Raw genomic sequence first — 20,706 nt, 5'->3', positions numbered from 1 at the left:
ACAGCGTTACTTACTAACGAATTTGAAATGTTAGTTATCAGGTAGATTTAATTTGGAACGATCCAGTAGATCGTAATGTTAATAAGAACGAAGCGATGTTGGATCGTTTGAAGAACGAGGGGGAAAGAAGACGATGTCGAACGTTGATTTTTGAATCATCTTTATTCACGCAAAACAAGAATAGACTTAAATATTCGTGTCAATAATCATACGCGTACGCACACGCGTGCATACACATCGCTTAGGTACATGAAGAGCGTGTACGCATTCTCGTATGCATATACATGCGTTTACATTTTGTATACGCGTTCGTGGGTATGCGAACGCGCACGTGCACACGCACAGTATCAGCGTGTACTAACGCGCTGCGCGCGCGTGCTCGCATACATCCGCATATACGGATGTACGTATTTATTTGTGTATGTATATATATACGTATGTGTATAATGTATATAATATATATTATATATTATATAAAGCATAATATAATATACATTATATATTTATATATATATATATATATATCTTTAATATCTATATATCTATATATAGAATTGTACAAGAATCAAATCGGATAGTATACGCATTCTTAGCCGTTTCTCTTTTCGTTTCTACCTGCGCATTTCGAAAGCGTAATAATGGTAATGTCGGGACAAAACACGAATAAGTTAAAAAACTAGAAAAATGAAGAGAAGAGGAGAGACGATAAGATAAGATAAGAGAAGAGAAGAGAAAAGGATGAAAGCGAAGATAGAGTAAAGTAGTGAAAAGTTGTAGCGGTTGTCCGTCTTCGTTTGAATTCGAATGAACAGCTTTCGAACGAATCGGTCGAAATAATTGGCGTTTCTCGGCGGAGAGCCGGTGCGCGGCGGTAGAAACAAAATGAATATGCGTCGACAAGAAGATTGTGGAACAGTGTCGGAATGAGTTCAATACTGATTTTGGAATGCTCGTAATTCCCTAAACTGGGAATGCGTTAGAATCTTAAATAATATTCGATAAGATTAAAAGAGGAATCTCGATATCGGCCAGTTACCAACGATTCCTGCAAGACAGTCAGAGATCATCCATTGGAGCACGAATAATACGTATGTCAGGCGAAAACGATAGACATCTCGTTCTATCGTCGTTTCTTTTTCTTACGATACGATAGCATCTCGTCGAAGAAGATCGTCGATAAGTTTTATGACCGCTTTACGATCGCCCTTCTCGAAATTAAAGAACGCGAAGAAATAAATAAATATTACGCGTGTAATACGTACGAATAACGTACTCCGTTCATAATCCGATTCGCGTTGACGAGTCCGAGCTCGAGTCGGTCGTTCCATCGACGTCGTATTCGTCGCTGTTCCGTACGATGCACGATTCTTTCCCGGCAATTTCTAACTTCGTAATCGTCGAAAACGAACACGGAGTCGTCGTAGCGATATCGTGACAATTGTAACAACAATAAGTATACTATAAACTAACAATACAATATTATATAACGTAATACGATATAATAGTAACGATAGCAACGATGACGGTGTTAGCTGTTAGAGAGGGAGAGAAAGAGCAACGGAAATATAACAGGAAGAATAATAATCGCGAAAGTAGGTAAGTTTGGTCGTGGTTTGATCGAGTTCAAGTCGAAACGGTAACGATGTAACGAGGGTAGCAAAAGCAATAACGATTTCGTCGATGGCAACAACAACGGTAACGATGATGATAATAATAATAATAATAATAATATTAATAATAATAATAGTAATAATAATAATAATAATAATATTGGAAGAACGAGGCTGGTTAGAACGAAGTGTATCGATGGAATTGGCGACGGCGTTGCCGTTACCGTTGGCGAGATAAAAGTAGTAGCAGCGAGAGTAACGAGAATAGGAGCAGTAGCGGTAACGATAAAACGAACGATGGTAGGTGTTTCGATCGGTGCGATAATATAGCGTAAGTAAGTGAGGATAGCAGGAGATTCGCGATAGAGATTCACAACAGAGATTCAGCGATAGAGAGTAAAAAAGGTATTCTAAATAAAACTAACGTCGGCATCGATAAGAAGGTAGTTCGCGAACGGTTTTCGTGCTTCTTCGATGGCTTTTCTTTGCCGATCGAGCAAAAACGATCGTCCGATCGGTGAAACTCCGTCCTATCAGAATAAAATCCAAATTGGTCGCGTAGTTCCGAGCGTCGCGCGTTCGAAATGGCTTATTCTAATTCGCGAATATTTTCGACGATAATTTTAGCAAACGAAAAAGGATCGCGTTCGGGCAATTTGACCAAATTTCAGCGAATCGATGCACGTGGATAAGTAACGCGTGTAAAGCGTAATCGCTGTCTTTTCCGTCACAGGAATTCACTCAGCGATACGTATCATGTATATATTATATATATATGTATTATATATACATATATGTATATATACATATATAGATACATATATATGTATTATAAAAGAAAATAAAAAATAATAATCGCCGTAATAACGAACGACGATACTCGACGTAAAAATAATTAATGATTAATCGGATAAAAAGACAAAAGGCGCAATACGCGAGCGCAAATATTCTGTCGACTAGATTCGTAGATGGGTTTATCGAGGGTCGAGATGGAGGCGTAGAGAATTGGAATCGAGACGCGCAACTTTTTGACGGAACGGAAACGAGGAAAACGATCGTAATAAACGAAAGAGCAACTGTACCATGGCTGATCGCGTCTGTTTCATTTGGAATTTTCTAAAATCAATCTCGATCCGTCGTTTGGTCGTTCTCTATCGAATATCGATCGGGTTCGCGTAGCGTATCGTATCGTTGTCGTATCGTATAGTATAGTATCGTTGCGTTCCTAATAAAAGAAAGAGGGGAAGGTACGTGTACCGACGATCGCTTAGCGTGCTTCGAAGGCGCACTTCGAATCCCCAGTTTAGGTGCGCGTTCGATGTCTCGACAAATGTGACAAAGGGAAGAGCGCGAAGGGAACATCGAACGAATGCCGTTGTGTCCAAGATTCTGCGTACAGTTACGAGGATGGTTAACGTTGGAAGTCGATAGCTCGCCGTATCTCGTATCTTGTATCTGGTATCTCGTATCTGGTATCTGGTATCTGGTATCTCGTTTCTCGTCTTTCGCGTCTCGTTCGTTGTTCCTCGTCGACGTCGTCGCTGGAATCGTGGTTCATCTTGGGTGTTGCGAATGAACCGTTCGCGATGCGAGCGCGTCTCTCTCTTCTTCCCTGTTACTTCTTACCGCCTAGATACTCGACCATCTCTTCAAACTTTTCCTTCTCGTCTTCAAGCAGCAACGCCTGATAACAGCTCGTAAAGTATTGCGTACCAAAGCAGCCTTGCCTAAACGAACGCAACAGCAAACAAACGAACGTCATTAGATTCAGCGATCGAACGCGGACGTTGTATCTCGTGGTTCGTGGCGAGGACTCGTTCGCGTCGTGTCGTTTTCGCGATATCTGTGTCCGTTTTTCACGGATCGGAGAACGTTTACGCGCTAGCGGCGACACGACGCGACGGATCCGTCGCAAAACACAGCTCGTCATCGCTACGAGGCTAGATGCAAAAAATCTCGCGACCATATTCTCGGCGAGAACCTGCAAAAATATTTAAACGTCGCAAAAAGACATGTTTCGATCGATTTCGCAGCATCCCCATCGGCGAACGATGCACGGCAGTCTGAAAAATATGCCTCGCGCGAATGCCGAAAAAAATGGTAAAAACGTTGAAAAAGGTTTTGAAAAAATGGCGATATCTCGTTGCGTTGGAAAAAATGTGGTGGGTAGAAAAAGGGAAGAGTCGCGTTGAAAAAATTGTCTACCCGTACAACGATACGGTGTCGTTACCGATCGATGTTACTCGCTATCGCGAATTTAAACTGAGACAATTACCTAATAACGTGTACAGCGTGCGCGAATAGACGCGTATCGTCGAATCGTTGTCCGTCAATGGTTGGGACGACGTCAAAGGCGAATCGTTTTTCGTAGGAATCCGCGAATACGGAACGAAGTAGTAGATCGGTCGGAAAGATAGAATCGGGGAGCAACGAAAACGAACATACAGTCGGCGAAAGACGGGTAACGACGAACGGGGAAAACGTAAGAATGCTGGGAAGAAAAGATCGCGAAGGTTCGGCAAGGAATTTAGGCGAAACGGACAAACGCGCGGTTGCTCGAGGGAGAAAGTGGCCAAGCGATAGGTCCCGGCGAGAGGAATGGACGTAGCGGGGTATAGGAGAACGCGGACACCGAACGATATACGCGTAAAAAGCAAGGAAACGAAAATAAGCGGTAACGATAAATCATAAACGTAAAAAAAGAAGCTACCTAAACCCCGGGTTCCGCTCCGTGAAGTTGCTTGATCCACGTTTGGATCTTCTCTACTTCGTCTTGTAGCAATAGCACGTCTAAGCATCCTTTGAAGTAGTCTGACGTGAAACAGTTTTTCCTGGAAAAAGAAAATGTGAAAATATAAACGGTATAAGCGGCTAATCCGTTGTCGCGTTCTCTCGGGATTCGTCCTCGATCCGGCCGCTGAAAACGAACGAGAAACATTCTCGCCGATCGAAATCGTTTAATCGAGACGCGTTCGACGAGCAGATTCTTCGACGACTTTTCGACGCGGTTTCGGATAAATTTCGGATAAATTTCGGATCGCACGGGATCGATGATCGAGACGGAGGCGCGTCAGAACGAAAAGTTGAAACGAGAATAGAACCGAGTTACGCGTTAAAAAGTGAAAAACGAAGGAGAGTCGGCTCGGCGTTCGCGATTAAACGACGACGTCGAGAGCAAGAGTGAGAGCGTAGAGAGGAGGAGAATTGCCGTAAACGCGATTACCTGCACAGTTGATGCAACTGAGGCTCCCGGAATAGGTTGTAACAATCCTCGCAGATACGATCCAATCGAGCGAAAATGCTCTTGTCGTATATACCCTTGCATTGGATATCGATGAACGACCTTTTACCCAAAGGATGCCCGTTCAAGATTCCAGCGTCCGTCAGGCCGATACAGGAAGAGACGAGTAACAACGTCACCGACCAAGCCAACACGGAAACCAATCTCGGACACGGTATCGAAGCGGTCGAAACGAGCGACGATTCGCTCGGTAACGAGGATAACCTCGAACAGGAAGTCTGCTGCACGCTCCAAGAATACGACTGGTTCGAGGTTGGCCACGTGCTCGTAGAGGATAAAAAGGTAGACGCTGACGGCTGCGACGCGGACGACATCGAGGTTGACGCGGATAACGTCATCGGTGACGACGACGTCGAGACCGGCGATCGGGACGTTGAGAGCGGCAGCGATAACGACGACGACGACGAGGGTAACGATGGCGATCGAAGTCTCTGTTGTCGATGCATTGTCTGCAAAAGAAGAAAACGAATCGTCTTACCGGCGGTGGCGCAAAACCGAGAAACAAACGGATCGCGTGGATCCTCGCGAAACGGCTACGATCGCGGCCGAGAATATTTGGCGAAAACAAGAGGCGAGCGAGGACGGAGGCGCGAGCGGAAAGTAAGGGGACGTCGCGAGGAGACGAAGCAAGAAGGGGCAGGTTCGATCGAAAGCTTCGGCGAAAATAGAAATCGGTAGGTGGCGTAGATCGGTAGAGTAGGTGGCGGCGGAGGATTCCTCGGATATCGTACGTACACGCGAGTTTCGGCGCTCCCTTTCGCGAATCCCCTTCCACGCGAACTCTATCACCGGTCGCTCTAAGGCGAGCAGGGAACGTAATAGCGATCGCCCTCCTGCCACTCTGCATCGACGGTAACAAACAACTAAGCGGCGACGGTGACGACAAGGAGGATCGGTCCCGCTCGAACGCACGGCATCCCGAAGCGGTACGAGAGGTAAAAGCAAAGACGTAAAGCGATCCTAACCAGTCCCGCGGCAGTCCCGCGGCAGTCCCCGTGAATGGACCACACGCAGGTAGACCCCACCTGTAAACGTCCTGAACCGACAACTTCATTAAGCCGAGCCAAAGCTCGACTCGGCAAGGAACGAAGCGGAGGAGCGAAGCACGGGCACGTCACGACACGGCATGACGCGATACCACGCGGAACGGAACGGAACGAAACGGAATGGAACGGTGCGCGGTGTGGTGCGGCAGAGTACGGCTGAGCACGGCATGGCACGGTACTGCATAGCAATGCGCGCGAAACCATGGGGCCCCTCTCTTCCTTGCTCTCTCGGTTCTACTCTCTTGGTTATTCTCTTGGTTACTCTCTTGGTTGCTCTCTTGGTTACTCTCTCTTGGTTATTCTCTCTACTCTCGTGGCGCAGCGAGACGAGGGGCAACGCGAGATTCTCGAACGCACGACGGTTTCTCGTTCGTCCTTTTTCCACGTCTCATCTGCGGCACCTGCGCACGCCGAGGAGAGCGTTTCGCCCAGTTCTCTTTTTTCGGAACATAATCACTGCTCCCGGGTGGGATCTTATTTTTAGCCACGACCGATTCTCGGAACTCTCGAACCGCTTCACTCTGTATCGAACCCCCACCTGGTAATTGCCTACGGCCTGATAATTTGCCGCTAAAGTCGTTCGGTCTCGATCGTTTAATAGACCGCCCGATGCTTTCTCGGATCGAGTGGTCGTCGCCGGATCCTCTCCTCGAGGATCGATCGTTTTCTTCGATTATTCGCGTCGCGTACCGTCGGCTCGGCGACGTCGATTCGAATCGCGCCGATCGAGAATACCTTCGATTCGCCGAGCGAAATCCGATCGGTCGAGCTCGTTTGCCGAACAGGCGCGTTACGTGTTCCGTTCGACGCGTAACAACACCTACGTTCGTAATCCTACGTTCGCGTTGCGTAAAAGGAAGACACGCATCGAATCGTAACTGGAACGAAAAGTACCTTTCTACGAACGACCCTAACGCGGCGACGGTCTCGCGTATGGTCGGCCGCGCGACCGTCGAAAGCGAAAGCGTGGCAAACTTTTGTTCGGCGAACGATCGCTCTCCGGGGGGAGACTTTCTTCGAAACGCGTCCTCCGTGTCGAGCGCGAGGGGTTAAGTTAAGGAGCAAAAAGGGCCAAAATACGAGCGGCGAGCGACGTCGACGAGCAACGAGCGAGGAAAAGAAAAAGTAGAGATAAAAATTGAAAGATATAGAGCGAAGACGGAGAGAACGGACGTCGACGGGCGGCAGAGGGCTAAGGACGAAGAACAGATAGCGGAGAGTCGGGTGGAGAGCAGCGGGCAACGCGAGCTGTACGTAAACGAAGAAAAAGTCAATGGAGACCGGTTGCTCGACAGGTGAGGTCTTTCCTCGACCAAGCTACGCACAGGTGTGCAATCTGTAAATCCCCCGTAGCAAAAAATTATACAGCCTTCGGCACCGCTTCGCGACGCGGTCGTGCGCTGTTATCCCAGTCACCGGTTATACGTACTCCGATCGAGCGATTACCCCCCGACCATACGCAAACTTTCCATCGGGACGCGCTTACCGTCTCCGTTCCGATCGAAACGCGCCACGCCGCCCAGAACCACCGCGCACTCGTCAATTTCTTATCGTTTCTTTCCAATAACGATTCTACCTGTATTTTCTCCGACGACAAACTCGGAGTTTTACTCGTTTCGTATACGTTCCGCGAACAGGCGAAAGAAAATGATGGCGAGAAGAAGAAGAAGAAAAAAAAAAAATGGTAAACGAAGATGAGCGGGAAAGATAGGCGCGCAAGAGAGAGGGACGATAACGCGAGAACAGCGTCCCAGGAAAGTCGAATAAAACCCGGTCGAAACGAGTCTGCTCGATGGAAATAAGAGGACGGAGCTACGAGGCGAAACGCTTCCATATCGTTAGACGAATCGTTGGCTCTCCTCACCAGGTGGTCCTTTTCTTCTGCCGGATGACTCAATCGTGAGAAGGAGTTGCTCGACGAGCTCGGGAGGGACCTCCTCCTCGCTAGAACCGCGCGTGCACCTCGCTGCTCGCTGTCTGACTTTGTCCGACCGTCAGTTTCTGTTTCTTCCTTTCTACCACCTTCGTAACTCTCCTCTACGCGCACTCCACTTTCTTTTTTGCCCTTTCCAATTCGGTTTATCTTTCTTTCTTCCTTTCTTCCAGACAAACTTCCGATATTCTTCCGACGTATCCGCCTCTAATCGTTCGTTCGAATACTAACGCGTTTCGTGCGATATTCCTACGAGATTCGTATCGAAAGCCGAAACAACGACCACAGAGAGAGAGAGAGAGTGTAAAGGAGAAAAACAGAAAAGCTAGAACGAGAAGGAAGGAAAGAAAAAAGTAGGCAGCGAGTTGAAAAGGTTTAATTAACGAGATGTGGAGAGGGTAAGAGGCGGAGGGAAGGAAGGAGGAAGGGAGAGAGGGGGCTAAAAATCGTAAATCAAGCGACAACGAGGTAGCGGACGAAGCGAGAACCACCGAACGATCCGCGATCCTCGACCGCGTTCGCCGATTCTCTTTTCCCTCGTTCTTCGCTCTTCTCGTTTGCTCGACGTTACGCAAAGTCGTAAAGAGATCGAACCCGGAACGGAAATCTACTTGGACGAGTTCGATCGCTCCGAATGAGAAACCTAGACGCGATCTTAAAGAGAGGGAGAGAGAGAGAGAGAGATCGAGAGACAGGAAAGAGAAGGCGAAAGACGAAAATCTCGACCGCGATGTCCTATCCTATTTTATCGTATGATCAGGCGAGGAGGTTCGAGAACTTTCTGGCGGGCTTGTACGTAGCTAGAGGTACTTTGAAAGTGCCGCGAAAGTGCTGGTTATCTGGTCACGATCGACCATCAAAGAGGTAGGACAGGAGGGGAGGAGGGAAAGACAAGAGAGAAGAAATAAGAAAGAGGAAAGAAGAGAGAAAAGGGAGGGCAAGGATTGGCTAGAGGGAGGGGAGAAGAGAAGGACGCGGAGAAGCCGAAGAACTCGAGGAGAAGGAGAGATAGGCGGGTTGAACGGACGACGAAGAATCGAGGCGTCCGGCGTCCTCGATCGCGGGATCTTGGAGTAAAACTAACGATCTCCTGCTCGCTCGCGAGATCAACGCGACGATAATTTAATACGCGAGATCACCACCCAGGTGTGCTCTGACGCGTACAGATGCCGTTCGTAACCTCGACGAGAAGGAAAAGGCTGAAACCGGCGATCTATACGCTGCGCGCGATTCCGAACGCGAGCGATCGAGCCCTCTTCTCCTTTCTCTTCCTTCTCCTCATCCTCCTCCTTGTTTTTCTTTCTTCTCGTTTCCAAGGTTTTTTTCCTTTCCATCGACATGCACGAATCGGTCGCGTTTTACGATCAAAATTCGCCGATCGTTCGCGGCGACGAGGAAACTTTGAAAGGCGCGCGCCTTTTACCCGAAACGGACGCGAAACGAGCCGAAAAATCGAAATCGAAGAGGATATTTTTGATCGTGACGCGATTCTAATAGGAAGATACCGTTTGCGGCTAATACTCGGAACGAGCGCGGAACGAGCGCGGAATGAGCGCGAAGCGAACAGAAAAAACGAAAAGTATTTCTGACGTCAGCCCTTTTCGTAGAAACGATTCGATACCTCGAACCGAGCGTCGAGACGAGAAAACAGAAACTCGTACAATGCGCGATTCGTCGATTCATCGAACCGAGACTACGTAAATAGAGGAGCCAATGACGTCAATCGTTCGCGTTAATTACATAAGGACAGTCCTATTAACCTATGCCAACGGCGACCGACGATTAAGCGTTAAGCGATTCCGATAGTCTTTAAACTCATTCATCGACCGAGCGCTGCTGCTCGTTTCTTCGATGTTCCTTCCATCGTATCTCGTTTCTCGTTATTTCGTCGCGTCGACGTGTTGCCCTTTCCATTCTCCGGAACAATCCGATCCAGCTACAAAAGCGTACGGGGTTCGAGCGCGTAACGAGCAGCGTCTATTGACCTTGAGCCATCTACGAGAAACGTAATTTAGGAGCATTTCGCGAACAATCGGCCGAGTCGAACGACGCGACGCTCGCGTGCCTCGACAATTAATTTCGAGAAAATCCCGAGGCAGGGTTCGCGATACGCGAATATTTCGAAATTTCCGAGAGAGAATCGAACGATCGTCGTTTAGATCGCGCCGATCGGCAGGACGAGGACGTTTTCCGATTCGAAAAGCAGAAGGAAAAACTTGGTGGGAACGAGTCATGGTCGCTGAATCGAGCAGGTCGAAACGAGAATACAACTTATTTCCATGAAATTCGTGGAATGGATGGGCTTTCTCGTGAGCCGCTCGTGTCCAAGGCGAAGCAAGACAAGGCAAGGCAAGACAAGGCAAGCCGTGCCAAGCGAAACCGAGCCAAGCACAGCTGCGCTCGCGTACAACTTCGTATGTAATGCACGTAGTCGACGCGCGGGTATTTGCGAAGGAATGCTCAACAGGTGTGTCGCCCGGATTGAGCTTTATGCCCGCGTGCACGGCTTGCCTTTCCTTTCGCCCTTCCTTCTTTCTTTTTCTCTGCCCCCTACCCCCCTGGCCGCAATCTCTCTCTCTTTAGTCACTGTTTCTCGCCAACTATTCTATTCGCCGAGAATATTACGCGCCTAGCGCGAACGGATCGTTCTCGAATTCGTTCGAGATCCAGAAAAATAAAGAGTACGTGTCGAACGGGGGATAAAATCGAGGCGCGCGACGTCGCGACGAGAAAGCGTAGGGGAATACGCGAAGTAATCGACAGTGAAGCTACTGTTTCTCCAGACCTTGCGGGCATTAGTGTCTTTTTCTCGGTATGCCTGGAATGGTTCTCCAACTCGAAGGCTAAGAGGAAGCTGCGAGGGGAGAATCGTACGATTTATTTACGCGATCCGGCTGGTCAGGAGGCGGCCGGTTAGGCTCGAGAAACGCAAAAGCGTACGCGCTATCTCTCGTATGTAGGACAAAGCCAGCTCTGTGGTAGTCGGCTCTACCGCCGTTCTGCTCGTCTCGTTTCGACCTCTCCGTGCTTCTGCTCCGATCATCTCGACGCCCCGGTATCGTCGTTCTATCGTTTTATCCTCCTTCTACCCTGACAAACGGTTCGCTTCTTCCTCTGGCCCCGATTCTCCTTCGTTCTCGCTCGTCGATATTATCGCGATATCGATCGAATTAACGATACCGATACGCTCGAGAGCATCGACGTAAACGACGAGCTCGAAGTCGACTCCTCGCGGATGCGAACACGCGAGCAAAAAGAAAGAAAAAACGAAAGAAAAAGAAGAGAAGAAATAGAAAAAGAAAAGTAGAGAAAAAAGGAAGAAAAAACATAGGAGGAAGAATAAGACGAGAGAAGTAGTCGGTACTGGCAGCAACGTCGCGATTGGATATTAGCGTCGAAGGCTCGTAGTGGGGCGTAAAGCAGCGTTCCGGCAGACAGCTTGGCGTCCTATGGTTCGCGTTACGGCTCGTAGCCTTTCTTCGTCTTTTGCTTCTCTCGTTTCGCTTCACCGCATCTTGCGTTGCGCGTTTCGCTGTATTTTCTCTGGATACTCGGATATACGCCTTCTTTTCCTTTCTCTTCTCTTCCCTGCCCTTCCCCTACCTTACCCTTACCGCCCCTTCCCTTATCGCCCCTTCCCTTGCCCTTCCCTTCCCTCCCTTTCTCTTTTATTTCCTTTTTTCCTCTTGCTTCCTTCTCTTCCTTTGCTTCCACTTGCTTCGCCTTTTATTTTCTTTCCTCTTTTTTCTTCGTTTTCGTGTTCGACGACCGTATCGTACTTTTATCGGTTAAAACATCTTTGTCGAATTTTTCGAGAAACTATCGATTAGAAGTACGCGTAGCGGTCGTTCGAGACCAAAGTACGAAATGTACCCGAGAATGTCGAGCAACGAGTGTCCGTTGTTTCTTTCTCCCTTTTTTATTCGTTTTCCGGAGATTAGAATCAAACGCCAAGGACCAGTTCTCGTTCGAAAGGGGCGTTACTACGATCTAACGCGATTATTAATCGGTGTTCTGGCTCGGCTCGTAACGCGGACCGCTGTAAAACGGCCGTAGTATTCGATTCATTCCGTTCTCTTTAAATAGTTTCGAGAGAGCGTGCGACTCGACCGCGCGACAACCACCGATCTAAGAAAAGACCGCCGAGATATTTTCGAAGCCGCCAATGATACGCGTGTAATGCACCCGGACACGAGCCGTTTCGCGTAGAACCGTCGAAATAACCGATTCGTTTCCGTTGCGCCGTCTCGAACGATCTTGGAAAACTCCAGTCGGAATACGACTCGGAGATTTACGCGATAAATCTTGCCTCTCTGTTCGTTTGACGGAAAAGTTGACGCGTACGCTCGCGCACGCTCGCTCGGTGAATTTCTCGAGAGGCGTGTCGCGAATAGTGCCGAGCTACAGGTGGCTGCTGTACTCCGTTCCTCCTACTCTTTCGCGTCTCTTCGTTACATCCTTCGCTAATAATTCTTTATCTCCGCGATATAATCATTACCGCTATGCAGTTTCCCTCTATTTTTACACCTTTTCTTTCCTCCGTTATCCTTATTTTCTCATTTTCCTTATTTTTTCTGTCCTTTCTCCTCCTTCCGATTCGATCTGTTACAATGTTATCTCTAACGACGCAGCTATCAAGGATACGCCGAGAGAAATCTTCGAATCGAAGCGTTTATCGTTCGTAAATATTACCGTCGAATCGTGTTTGCTCTTGTCGGCGCGAATTCTTTTTGTTCGCGCGACACGGTTCGAGCGAATCGCGATCGAGAAAGAACATCTAACGATCTAACCAAAGAACGCGTCGTCGAATTCGTTTTGGCTCCCACTTGCTCGCGTGTACGTTGATCTTTCGAGCATGAGTCAACTCGCGTTTGATCCTCGGCTCGACCGCGAGTACAAGACACAAGATCCCCTGAATGAATTCTAAAGATAGACGCCCCGTGCCCCCTTTCGTTCTCTGTCTTCTTTTCACCTTTTCGAATATTTCACGAGCAATTACTCGTTTCTCCTTCTAACGGAGCTTCCCGTTCTTCTTCGTTAACCTTCTCGAGGTGACATATGGTCGAATTCGACCCGACTCGGCGCGGTGCGGCGCGGTGCGACGCGACCGACCCCGTTTTAATTCTTCCAACCAACCTCCTTTCGATCATCGTATTTAATCGGTTGCGAGCGAAATTATAAAAGCGAAAAAAAAAAGGAACAACGCGTTAATCGATCGACGACGAACCGAGACACTTATTGTTAGTAAATGATGTATAAAAGAAAAGATAAAAAAAAAAAAAAGAAAATAACGAGGGAGTTCGAGGAATCGACTCAGTTCGACTTTTCGAAACGTTCGCGCGTCGCGGATTCGTTGGAATTTTTCCGATCGCGAAAACGATCGAGACGATATCGGCTTGTTCTCTGGAATCGATCGAAATTCGAATTCGTTGGTCTAATCTCGACTTTCGTAAACGCGATAATAAGTTTACGTCGAACGCGTTTACGAAACTCGAACGGTTACGCTTGTATTGTAAATATGCGATGCAATAACACTTACGTTTTTAACGTTATTTTTCTCGTTTCTATCAAGTTTGCCGTTTCCCGCTTCTTTCGAGATCCTGTCGGCACCCTTTACGAACTTTAATTATCTTACTCCTCTATACGCCTCTATCTTCTTCCTCTTTCTTTCCACCGTCCTTCTTCTTTCCTTCCTTCCTTCCTCTCTCCTTTCTTATTTTCTTTTCTATATCGCTTTTCCGTAATTTCTCTTTTATTCTTCTTTCCTACTTTTTTGCCCTACCTTTCGCGCCCTCTTTATCTCTCTTTCCCTCTGTTCTCACCCCTTTATTTCCTTTGCCCCGACCCACCCTCCCATCCTCCGTTACCTATATTCCTCTTTCTTGCTCCTTTCCTTCTTTCCCTTCCCTTCACGCCCGATGGCTCGGTGTTCGCTCGCGATCACTCTCTCTTCGTGGTAAATTTCGAGCGGACGAAAAACTTTTCCCGACCGCACACAACGACGCGAATAAATTACGACGTCCTCTCTCTAGCGATTTTCTTTTTCTATACGCTATCGGTCGCCGATAGAAAATGTCAAAATCGCTGGTCGATTCGCGATATTATTCCTCGGACACGTCTTTCGCAACGAAAAATTCTAACGCTTACTTTGTGGTTTAATCACTGATCTTTGATGAAACACCATATTTTCGTATCGTTGCCTCGCACTAAACACTTCCTTCTTCGAGGTAGTTCCTGAAACGTCGCGGAAGGAAACACGCGAGACAAGTACCACCGCGGAACTGTGGTATCGCGATCTCGAGAAAGGCGCGCGCGCGGCAGAATGCCCGCTCGCCCGCCTCCTCGACCACCCACCCCCTTACGGCTTCGAGACTTCGGCTCCGACATCGCCGCGTCGCCGAGCGTCGCATCGTCGACCGCGAGATACATCGAAGGACGAACGTTCTCCGACAAGTCGCGACGTCCAGTGCATAGGTAGCCACGCACCGATCGGCCTTTAAACTAAATTCGACGTTTCTATTTTCGCTCGATTCGCTTCCTCTTCGCCTTCGCGTTCGCATTCGTCAAAGACTTCCCCTCCGCGTTTATTTATTTTTTCCTCTCGTTCTCGTACGCCGACCCCTCTCACTCTCTCTCTCTCTATCCTTCCTTAATTTAATCCTATTTCTTCTTTTTTATCTATCTATTCGCTTACCTACGTACCTGTTCAATGGCCCATTCATCGAATTTCTACGATGCCCTTTATCTCATCCGATTTCTCTTTCGCGAGATAGCGAATAGACGCGTCGCACGTAAACGTTCGAACTCGCGTTAATCGTACGGTCGCTCGTAATATGCTCGAATCGCTGACCAATTGGAATTCCGCGTTTCTATAAACTCCCCCCTGCGTTTTTCGTCATCCGTATTACCGTCACTGCCGCGCCGCTTTTACCACAACCTTCTACACCGCCACTATCGCTTTTGCCACCACCTCCGTTACCGTCGATAATCATTCTAGCTCCGTCTCCGCTTTCGTGCTTGCTTCCATCGCCGACACTTTTTATACTTTATACGATAGTAACCGCCTTCGTTCTCCTTTTATAACTCGCGTTTTGTCCTTTCCTTTCGTTCCGATTCGCTAAACGTTTATCCGGCTAATTAACTCGATACTTCTAATCTAGTTTCGTCTCCTCCCTTCCTCTTTATTCCGCGTAATTCGTTACGCGTCCCGAACAAGGAATTCGAACCAACGTACGATTCGTTCGACCTTTTTGTCTAATTCTTTCGACTTTTTTTCCGAACATGAAATTAAACTACTCTTGCGTCAAGACTAATAAGCTTAATAATATGAAATTTAGAGCCTACGAAACGTATTCCAATTGGAGCGTACGTAACGCGTACAAAAGGGGCATCATTCCGACGAACGATCAGTCGGTCGCGTCGTCGATGATCGCGTAAAAAAACCCGTACGACCGTAATTCTTTTCCGCTTTGTTGCTCTTTGATCTAACGCAACGTTTGGAAATACCGAGGAAAAGTAGTTAGTAATGCACCGAACTACTTTAGAAAAACTGTCTCGTCACGGTTCGCGTAAACTCGCGTTACGGTTGCATCAACCAACGACGGATTCGAACCGATTGCGTCATTTTACCTTCCACGCGTTCAGAATCGGATCCGCTTGTAACCGCCGAGGTATACCCGACGAGTTTTCGCTACATTTTCGGTAAACGCTTTACTCGGCAATCGAACAAAGCCTAGCGAACGACGAACATGGTGAACGCGCGAGCCTGTCACGGGAATCGTTTCTTGTTCGCGTTTAGCCGCGTATCGCCGTAATCGAGAAACCGACGGAGCAAAGCGACCGCGAAGCTCAGAAATTGACTTGTGTTACGCGTTACGCGATGACTTCCGTCAAAAGTGTACTGACCGACGCGACTCGACAAACTAGCCGAGTCGATTAAATTCGATTCGAGTGTAGAAGAAATACGATTCTGGAACGAATATTTTCCAGCGTTTCCGACGCGCGCGATATCCCTTCGGCCAGTGGATCGCGATCGCGAAAAGAATCGTGCCGAGAATAGAGCCGGCGAGGCGAAGAAGGAAAGAAGCCGATCGACCGAAATCGACTTGGACTCGATCGTTTCGAAAAGACGCGAGACAAGTATTTTGGAAAGAAATTTGTCTGAGTTTGTTGTTTCTTACTTTTGCACGAACGGGTCGATCGATTTGTTGGTCGGATTAGTTTCTCGCGTACGTTCGCTCTCGAAACTCACGTAACGGATCGCAAAGTTGACGCGGCTTCTCGTAGCGCGGCGACGGTCGTTGTCCCCCATGGTAAATGGTACGCGCCGGCAGCTTCATCTCCCCCGATGAATCAAAGTTGCATCGAAATTCCACTTGATCCTCTCGAAACTCGAAACAGCTTTATAGTCCGTCGACTCGCACGAATTACCGATCTTTCTCCGAGGAAGCGGTAACAGTTTACCAACGGTATATACGATCGACGTTACAGTCTCGCCTCGCCTTTTACGCTACTTTCGTTTCGTCTCGTCCCGTCTCGTCTCTTCTCTTTTCTTCTCTTCTCGCACCGTCCCGTCGCGTCCCGTCTTCTTTCGGCTCCCTTTTGTTTCCTCTTGTAACGGTTCGTTTCTACGTCACACGCCACTTTCTCACCGCCACTTTTTCACACTTTTCCTCGGATCCTCTAACGCTGTCCGTTTGCTCCGATTCAGAATTTTTCCTATCGGTACAGTTGCATAACATCGAACCGTACTCGCGCATCGACCAAGGACCGTTAACGACGAGGAGAGCTGATAGGTTTAATGTCTGTATCCGTGCCAGTCAGCGCATACGCTCCAACTAATTTTCTCACGCGCTCAGGCTCGACATCGGTTAGCTATCTCCTCGCACCGACCGAATCGTCGAACGGTTCACCGAATGATCGGTCGATCGAACGACCGAACGTCCAACGGGTCATCGAATATCGTTTTTCGTTTTCACGTCGTTCCTCTCTTTCGTTCTTTTCCTCTATCGAAACCTCGACTTCTCGAGTCTCGATGCATCTGAAATTTATTCCTTTTCAACGTTGTCGGTGCTTTCCAACTTTTCTCGATCGCCTCTTTCTTTCCCTCTTTCCTTCGATCCTGCTACTCGGCAGTTTTTTTCCACCGTCACCTCCTGCTCCACCTCCTTCTCCTCCTCCTTCGCCGCCTCTACCGCCTCCACCTCCGCCTCTGTCACCGCCACTGCCACTGCCACTGCCACTGCCACCGCCACCGCCTTCGCCTCCGTCCGAGACACCTTTACCTCTACCGCCACCTCCTTCTATTTTCGTTTTACCACGATTATCTTTTCCCCTTCTTTTCTTCCGCCTCGCCTTCCTTCCTTCCTTCTTTCTCGACTTTTTTACGGATACCTCGATAAGTCTGCGCGGATCGATTCGTCGACTCTTTTCCTCGTTGATTCCCGTCGGTTATCGAACGATCGAAAATTACTCCGATACCGATCGCACTCGGTGACGCGACGTTAACGTACGCGCGTGCTGCCGAGATAGCCAGCGAACGAAGCGCGCGACGAGAGAATCTTTATCGGCTCGTCGACGACGATAAATCGCTAGCGCGGGCAAATACGAGATCGAGGGACGAATCAGCGGTGAATTCGACAGGAACCAATCGGTCGTCGGGAAAGACGAGGAGAAATACGTATTGAGATAACGTATAAAGAGACGCGACGCGACTGATTTATCGGGTTCGGCGCAAAGAGCAAAAGATTGGTACGGAGTAGCCAATCACGGCGAATACTGACTCGGGATCGGACTCGATGCGTCGGGCTACGAAGCGCGCACTCGCTTCGTCATCCTTTTCTGTTACGACTGCCACTTAACGCGAATGGACGGTTAAAAAGACCCTCCTGCGCGAGTCAAGCGGCTACTCGAAACAACTACGATCGGCCTAGGTTCCTCTTACGCGCGACCGTTCGTTGCTAGCCCCTTCCACACCGATTAGAGCCTTCGTTCTACTTCTCCTCCGCCCTCTTCGCCCTTTGTCCTTCCCCTCGCACCGCTTAGCCGAAGCGGCTATTCCTGCTCCTGCCTTTGCTCCTACCGTGCTCTCTCCGCTGCTTCCTGCACCGTGCCCCTTACTCTACGGATCATTGCTTTTCACCCGTGTCTACTTCTGTTCCCCGGCCGCGACCGAAAACCATTCCATTTTATTTACCGATATCGTGCGACACGCGATTCGATCGCGCGCGGAACGCGTCGCCGATCCTTGTCGTCGAACTTTCCTAAAAAATTATGCTATTCAAATTTCCTGCAAATCGATACGCGTGTTCGTTTAATTCTAACCGTACTGCACGCTATCGATCGTCGACGATCGATATCGTTCGATCTAAATGCTCCCCGAGTAAAGACTTTGGAAAAAAAATAAAGAGAAAACGGACGGAAGACGGATATATCCTTTTTTCGACAAGCAGATCACTACACGACGCTATAAATAACTCTGCAACTTCTCTGAAAACGGAAAGTAGCTCGCCTTCGAGTTCCGTAGAAAATGCTCGGAATATCTTTCCGAATCGATCGATCCAACGATCGTTCGTACCTTCGATGCACGGTGAATAGACCCGACTTTCGTTTCACTTTTTCAACTTTATCGCGATCCAGTGGTTCCATACAAATTTCAACGCGAATCCGAATTCGAATCGGTTATTTCTATCGCCAACAATGTTGATGTTTCATTGATGTCTGCATTCGTAATTTCGAAAGAATAAGAAATATAGCAAAAAACAGGTATTAGCGCAGACGGTGTAATAACGAGCAAGTTTTTTTTGCCACAATGTTCATTAAGGTTTAGTTTTTGAATTATTATAGCGCGCGGTCTCAGCCACAAGAGTGTTCACTATGCACTGATATTGACAGTAGTCGCGAACAAACAAGATGTAAAATTCCCATTCTTGACTTTCATTTTATTTTGACTCGTAGAATTAGCTTTGTCGGCATATTTATATTCATTAATAATTGATGAATTGTATTGTACAACTGCGTATTGGCTGATGCGTACTACGATACCGATACATCACAGATTTGTTTGTTCGCAACCACGATCAACATCGGCGCATAGCCAACACTCTCGTGGATGCGCTCTCTCTGCTCCGTGTTTTTCGTTAATAATCCAAAAACAAAATCGTAACGATCACTTTAATAAAGAAAAAACTCGTTCGGTATCGCTTCTAGCTACCATTCCTTACGATTATGCCCACTTGCAGTTGAACTTCTTGGATATGAAACAAGTACTCCGAATAACGTCGATGTTTTATTTAGAAAGCGCGAACTGCGAGTTTTCTCGAAAATCGAACAGAGCCGCGTAAATAGCAATATCGGTGATGATTACGAACGACGAAAGAAACTTTTTCACATTTTTAACACTGTATATAAAAAAAGGAGAAAATATAGAAATAAACTACATTTCGATCGTTAAATAATAGTTATCAAGCTACGAACGAAACGTAGTTACGCGTAAATATTATCCCGATGCGCGTCACTCGATTCGGTGTAAGTCTCGATCGAGAAATCCTTAAAGTTCTTCGTTTTTCCGGCGAAACACGCCACGTGCGAATCGGCGCGATACCTGCGTCGTAAACGCGCGGTTCCGAACGTAATCGAAGATTTTCGATTCAGTCGAAATTAATTTGAAAGACTCCGAACGCTCGAATTGTCAGTGTTGATCGGTCATTTCTCTGCTGCCCCGTTTCTTTCGATTTTCCTAGCCGCTTCATTTCCTAGTTACGACTCGAAACGAAGCGACGCGACACGCGATACTCGACACTCGGATATACGACACTCGACACTCGACACTGGGTACCGAGGACGAACCTAGACTTTTAAAGACAATGCCAACTGTACCGCGTAGCGTCTCTTCCAAAATCAAAAAGTTTCGCGTCGATCGAGATAACAATAAGTACAGAGCATAACTGTTAAGCGGCATCTCGAAAGACGTACCTCGATACGCTCTTCCTTAGGTCGGACGGGAACGGCACAACGAACAGAATCCTTCTGATCCGAGCACCGTGCCGTTCCTCCTCTAATATACACCTCTCGCGGTGGGTGTTCGGTGCATGTATCTTTTTCTGTCAGAAAGAACGTCTTTCTGCGTCACTTTCTTCCTTCAACTTTGCCGGGGAATTACCGTGTTATGGCTACCCTCTGCTATCTCCCACGCCCTTCCGGCCTTTCGCCCTTTCACCCTCTTGCTGCTTCCAGTTACCTCCCTCGGCACCACCGGCTACCCGCCTAATTGCGAACAAGCAGAAATAGAGTCTGCAATCTTCTTCCTTGCAAATAACGAGTAGCTTACATCTTTTTCGATTCGAGCTATTTATTTACGTTTCTTTACCTTTTTCTCTTCTCCGCTCTTTCGCACGTGTCCTCCTTCACCCTCTCGTAATTTTGTTTTTTCCTTTCGTCGGACACGCTCGAACCGAACCGAATTCAATCGGATCGTATCAACTTGACTTTTTGCAGATTGGACGCGAATGCACGATGAAACACCGTACGCAGATACAGTTTGAGAATCAACCAAGGGAAAGGAAGAATGAAAAACTGTGGGCGTTGACGAGAGAACAAAACATAGTTGATCAACGACAATTTTAGGATACACGTGGAACGACGATGGCGACGACGACGACGAACAAGAAAAAGAAAAAGAAATTGCCTTGAGTACACGTGCCGTTGAATTTCACTGAAGCCAGTGGGTGACAAGGGGATGCGGACAAACGTAAGCTGCGTACTGTTGCTGGCTGTGTCGATACGCGACGACCAACGAGAAGGACCAACAGAAGTCTA

The 20,706-nt window shown here is 47.9% G+C and overlaps 1 protein-coding gene across 9 annotated transcripts; it reads right to left on the bottom strand.

Annotated features, from left to right (window-relative positions):
• Positions 1–143: 143 nt before the first annotated feature.
• ITP (ion transport peptide) lies at positions 144–20,146 on the bottom strand. Of its 9 annotated transcripts, none has more exons than XM_076542361.1 (4): positions 20,051–20,146; positions 4,834–5,360; positions 4,321–4,441; positions 144–3,337 (listed from the first exon to the last, which is right to left on the bottom strand). In XM_076542361.1, the coding sequence occupies exons 2-3, from the start codon at positions 5,355–5,357 to the stop codon at positions 4,321–4,323; spliced, it is 645 nt and encodes a 214-aa protein (XP_076398476.1). In that variant the 5' UTR covers positions 5,358–5,360; positions 20,051–20,146; the 3' UTR covers positions 144–3,337. The 9 variants fall into 9 exon arrangements, with proteins under 9 accessions (XP_076398476.1, XP_076398474.1, XP_076398467.1 ...); XM_076542359.1 differs by lacking the exon at positions 20,051–20,146 and adding an exon at positions 19,864–19,981; XM_076542352.1 differs by lacking the exon at positions 20,051–20,146 and adding an exon at positions 16,142–17,666.
• Positions 20,147–20,706: the final 560 nt, after the last annotated feature.

Source organism: Megachile rotundata, chromosome 2 (assembly GCF_050947335.1).
Source record: "Megachile rotundata isolate GNS110a chromosome 2, iyMegRotu1, whole genome shotgun sequence".
Taxonomy (NCBI): Eukaryota; Metazoa; Arthropoda; class Insecta; order Hymenoptera; family Megachilidae; genus Megachile; species Megachile rotundata.
The sequence above is the reverse complement of the archived record's forward strand: the minus strand, read 5'-3'. Positions and strand labels throughout refer to the sequence as shown.

Coding starts and splice junctions, on each gene's coding strand:
- ITP (XM_076542352.1), bottom strand. CDS start 16,201: ATGGGGGACAACGACCGTCGCCGCGCTACGAGAAGCCGCGTCAACTTT. Junction 5,361..16,141: donor TCAACTTTGCGATCCGTTAC/GTGAGTTTCGAG, acceptor CTTCTTTTGCAG/ACAATGCATCGACAACAGAG. Junction 4,442..4,833: donor CAGTTGCATCAACTGTGCAG/GTAATCGCGTTT, acceptor TTCTTTTTCCAG/GAAAAACTGTTTCACGTCAG.